This window comes from Phaseolus vulgaris, chromosome 4, assembly GCF_051622355.1.
Source record: "Phaseolus vulgaris cultivar YP4 chromosome 4, ASM5162235v1, whole genome shotgun sequence".
Lineage (NCBI taxonomy): Eukaryota > Viridiplantae > Streptophyta > Magnoliopsida > Fabales > Fabaceae > Phaseolus > Phaseolus vulgaris.
In genome coordinates this window covers 43,150,105-43,155,299 of record NC_143501.1, presented here as the reverse complement: position 1 = coordinate 43,155,299, position 5,195 = coordinate 43,150,105, and the positions used below count along the sequence as shown (strand labels likewise).

Sequence of the window (5,195 nt, the reverse complement as noted above, 5' to 3'; positions counted from 1 at the left end):
TTTATAATAAATTAATAAAAAGAATTACATAATTTTTTATGATAACTGTTTAGTTTTATAAATTAATTACAATTTATAAAAAAAAATTAATTTACATTTTATAGACATTTTTCGTTTTTTTTTCGTTATTGAGTTGAACTTTGCTTATATAGCAAGGTAAATTTATTATTTGGAGCAATTAAGTTTGGTTTTAGCATGAGTTCAAATTGTGTTATGACTTAGCAAGTGCAAACATATTTTGTTGTGTGTGGCTACTACCGTACATATTATTATTATCACGATTAATGGCCCACTAAATGAGTGAGTAGGTCAACGATGTGAATGAAAATGCATGGAGGAGAAATTGAGTGGGATTGGAAGAGTATTTGCACTTCTCTAATGGAGTTTGGAAGTCACATCCAACTAATCACATCTTGCCACGTTTGAGGTCTCTATCCATAGACAAGGCGACACGCACCATCTCCTTTTAAGGTCAATTATTATTTTGTTTGCTGTGTTGCCTGTCTTGTCTATTACCAAGCTTTTGTTTCTTTCTTGCATAGTTTTGCATAGAATATGCACAATAGCCATTGCACACTTTTTCAGAGAATGGTGGAAGAGTGGGACGCCACCAAATCATTTTAATAATTGTCGACTATACATTTATAAATAATTTAATATTAATTTGATATTTGATAAGTTTAATATATATATATATATGAATAATCTAATAGTGATTTTAACAAATTTTTTACTAAGATCAATTCTAAAAGAATGATTTTTTTTTTTAAATAATAAACTATAAACATATGAGTAAGTGAACTTTAAGCCTAACTCAGTCTCATAAAATTGGCTCATGGGGTGAGGCTTGCATCCGCTTGTATACAATGAAATGTCCTTATCTCTAGTCGATGTGGGATCTCCAACACACTCCCCTCACGTCGAGAGTGACAGCTTGTGCGTGGGATAACACATTAGGGGTGGTCTGATAACGGCCTTGATAGCAGGTGACCTAATAAGCCCAACAAATACTTGCTAGGATAAGATCGAAATGACTCTGATACCATATGACAAAGTGAACTTTAAGCCTAATTCAACCCCATAAAAACGGCTCATGGGTGAGGTTTGCACCCGCTTGTATACAATGAAATGTCTTTATCTCTAATCGATGTGGGATTTCCAACAAAATCTAACTCAACTTTATAAAATTGATTAAAATAATGTTTACCCCTACTCATATCATATGTTATAAAGTATTTCTATATTTAGTGAATGTAAAAATATAATTTATCCTAAATAATTTCAAAACAATCATAATGATAATACTAATATAATTAAATGTCTTAAGTTTCATGTTAGAGATTTCATACAATATCATGAATATGATTTTAGATAAGTTTTCTATGTTTTTTCTGACATTTTAAAAATATATTATCGAAATCAATAGATTATATAAGTTGAAACAAGTTTTGCTAAATTTTACAAGCTTATAGGTACTAAGAAGAGAATTCTTGCATTTAGATAGTGTTCATGGAACTTTAGTGTAAGACTAGAAATATGTCATATGATGTATGGAAGGTTTTTTTTTTTTTTTGTATTGTTCCATTTACATATTGTTTTTTTTATTTTTATAATTAACAATCTTGATCTGCCATGCAGTTTTAATTTTAGTTTTGTTTGGAATAAGCCTGTGTGGGCCTATATGTAATATTTTAAAGTGCATTTATATTCGTATTTACTTTGTAGATATTGTTTTTTATACAAATTTAACATTACTTATTAAAAAACACTGGAGGAAAGATTTTATATTTGTGTTTCAATATTAATTTCATTTTATAATAAAAAAATTATAGGGATAAATAAATTATATAATTTAAAATAATTTTTTAACGCTTAGACAGAATAAGATTATTTACAATTTATACAACTAAGTTTGTGGAAGATATTCTAAATTTAATTTGTACAAAATACATCTTTAGAGAAAAATGTTTTTTTAAATGTGACGTATTTTTTAATTAAAGATCAATTCCAACAATGGTTCGAAAAACATAAATTATAGAGTGTGTTCACAACATATTAATGAATATACAACATCAAATGTTGAAAAAATGTAACTTTAGGTGGTGTTAATTACAATCCCCATAAATATCTTTTGGTTTTTTCAAAAGAAAAATCCATCCAGTTTAAAGCTTCAACTTCATATCACCATTTTTTTGTCCTTTTGTGCTTTAGATTTCACTTTTCTTTCTTCTTACTTTGATGTCAAGTTAGTCGTCACTTAAATTTTAATCCTAGACTTTAACTTCATCATTGTCTACAACAGAAATTGATTATTGCTTAAAGAACTATTTTAAGGGTTTTGTAATATGTGGTTTAAGTTTTTTTTTTTTTTTTCTGTTTTTCTATATGTAATGGTAAACAATAAAACTGTTCATATATTCTTGGATACACGATGATAAAGAAAAGTTTTATAAATTATACGTAAATATAAGTTTTTGTTGATCATTGATGTTTTTGAAAATTATACACATATATAACCAGTTTTTTTAAAAGGGTTGATACATATGTGTATCTGAAACACTAGTTGTACCATTGATGCTTAGATATATACATTCAACCAAGAAAACTGATAGATCTGCATGTGATAGCAATACTGGTTTGAATGGTGTAGAAATTGAAATGATAGAACTAGCCCACTAAAAATGTTATAACAGCTATGGTAAAGCTATGTTCTTTTCCTATCACAAATCACAGATCCTTAAAAGAAACATAACACTAGTTTGGTCCCCAACTTCTCATAACCTAGAATAGCTGTAAGTACAAAGGACATCAAGAATATCTACTATACCTTTTAAACACCACCTACCTCTCACAGTTTGCCTTGTGGACTCCAAAAGAAAATTGAAAAAGAAAAACTCAAGAGAGGAACAGATTTCATCAAAACACACCTCTCCTTATTATTCAACCATGCCACAAACCCTATGAAAACCAAAGGAAACAAATCTCATTATGAGATACTTTTAAGACTGAAACAAGTTAACTTCATTTATTGAAACACCCTTTTCTTTTCTTCTTCTGGAGTCACCTCCTCCTTGCAGCAGTCTCTCTTTGAGCATTGAAGTAAACTGCAGCAACTGGTAGGCCAAGTCCATTCTCTTCCGAGAATCTCCTTGTGTTGAAAAGATCTCTTGAAGATGGAGGTCTCACTGTTTGTCTTCCTCTCTGCTTTAACAAGATGAACACATATCTGTGGATTCCTATCACTGGTTTTGGACTCTCATAGCCCATAACCTCTTTTCCTGTAAGAATATAGTTAGTTCCCTATGTTAACAAAATGTCCTTTTTTACAAGCATCTATAAAAATTGGCAAATATATCTTACATAGTGGTAAAAGTATATATCTAGTAAGCATTATCCTTAGATTAAGAAATAATGATAATAATAAGAAACAACACACTGTGGGGTAAGAGAGTGACTAACCAAAAGAGACATCTGTGGTGCCAGGGATATCTGTAACCATCCTGGGAAATTGTCACCAAGTTAATGATGGAATTGATAGTACAAAGAATACAGACAAATACTATAATCAGTTTGATTATATACAAACCAGTGAAGATGTTCCCTTAGATATGGATCACTAGGACTTGGAGCATCTGGGTCTGTCATGATCTAAAAATGTTCCATTTGATGATGTTGGGGGATAAGAATTGACATTAAAAACCAGGTGTTATAGTACTGATAGAGACATATATATATACGTTGAAACAAATAGCTAGGGTGAATGAGTAATTATTTTACCAAGGTATAAGCAGTTCTCATGTCATCACCACCAATCTCCACGCGTGGCTTGGCCATAATAGTAGAAGGCATTAACTCATGACCATTAGCAACTTCCTTGGTGGAATATGTCACATTCATTCTCACACTTGGGCTGAAAATGTCAACCACTTCTCCTATCACTCTTCCTACAGAAAGTGGTTCCATGACTCTAGACAAGAATTGGACAAAGAGAAGCGAAAGTGATGAAAAAATATGCTCTAAAACTTTGTGAAGGAGGGCACATGAGAAGTGAGATTTTGAAGGCATTTTATAGACGCCAAAAGGATTTTATGAAGGGAAATAAACCATTTACTTGGGTTGGATTAGAAGCATAAAGAGAGATTCCATATAAGCTTGTCTATTTTGGGACAAGACAAACTTTTTAAGTAAGCAATTTGGGTTCTTCAAAATTGTCTAGGGAAAACGCTAGAGAAGAATGATGAAATGCTAGAGTTGTTTATCCCAAGTTGATCACTCTGAAAAGCTTGATGTTGTATTGTGCATATATCAATTTTTATGTCTGATAAAAGGTAGAATAATCTACTATGATGTGTCCTTAACGTATTGGCTGAACCAGAATGAAGAATTTGTGCTATTTGTCCCAATACATTACAATATTATCTTTGGCGAATGAGAATTCAACTTTTTGACAAGGTGCTGAAAATTACATGCACATGATTTTTCATATCAATGAAAATGAAATCTTATCAGGTCTAGGATTTCTATTTTAAATTCAGCGGAGCAGCAAAATCTACTCAGAAATTTGTTCAGAAATAAAAAGGTCTAATTAATATACATTAAAACAAAGTCATTTTCATCGTCAAGATCCACTTCCCACTGAACAATTTCTTACAACTTTTAGATCACAACTGTTTTGTTCTCTTATATTTTAAATAATACCTTATATATATACTTTTCCTACCACCATATTTTATTAGTATTTTAATATATAGACAGTAAAACGGTTGGTCCAGCAATACCCAATTTTTCAAGAGAAAATTTATGTTAGACTAATGCAAATTCAAATTTTAAAGGGCATTATATTTCAGGTTGGAATATGAATGTATTTGACATATAAAAGTTTTTATGGAGAAGACAGTGATTTGAGTGGAAAAAAATGAATGGTGGAAGAATTTGATAGGCAAATAGATTATGTGAAGTTACATACAGAATTTTCAGACGAATGGGAATGGAAAGAGAAAGATCTGGAAAATACTCTGTGAAAAGTGTATGTGTTAGATGAGAACAGTCAAACACTGGAGGGGGAGAAAGTTTATAAGAAGGTGTGACTTACAAAAGCACTACCCACTGCATCAGTTTTTGTTTTTGTTGGAATAAAATAGTTATTCAAGATAATCTTATAGGCAAAGAGACACTCACTTACATAGTTATTCAAG

General features: G+C 30.7%; 1 protein-coding gene across 1 annotated transcript; it reads right to left on the bottom strand.

Annotated features, from left to right (window-relative positions):
- Positions 1-2,621: 2,621 nt before the first annotated feature.
- On the bottom strand, positions 2,622-4,285 carry LOC137837663 (CEN-like protein 1). Its single transcript, XM_068646757.2, has 4 exons — positions 3,778-4,285; positions 3,587-3,648; positions 3,460-3,500; positions 2,622-3,278 (listed from the first exon to the last, which is right to left on the bottom strand). The coding sequence occupies exons 1-4, from the start codon at positions 4,063-4,065 to the stop codon at positions 3,061-3,063; spliced, it is 609 nt and encodes a 202-aa protein (XP_068502858.1). The 5' UTR covers positions 4,066-4,285; the 3' UTR covers positions 2,622-3,060.
- Between the last annotated feature and the right edge of the window lie 910 nt (positions 4,286-5,195).

Bases quoted from the DNA above. Each gene is read 5' to 3' on its own strand.
- LOC137837663 (XM_068646757.2), bottom strand. From the start codon at position 4,065: ATGCCTTCAAAATCTCACTTCTCATGTGCCCTCCTTCACAAAGTTTTA. The intron at 3,649-3,777 runs GTAAAATAATTA...GAACATTTTTAG, and splicing joins TGAGAACTGCTTATACCTTG to ATCATGACAGACCCAGATGC. The intron at 3,501-3,586 runs GTTTGTATATAA...ACAATTTCCCAG, and splicing joins CTAAGGGAACATCTTCACTG to GATGGTTACAGATATCCCTG.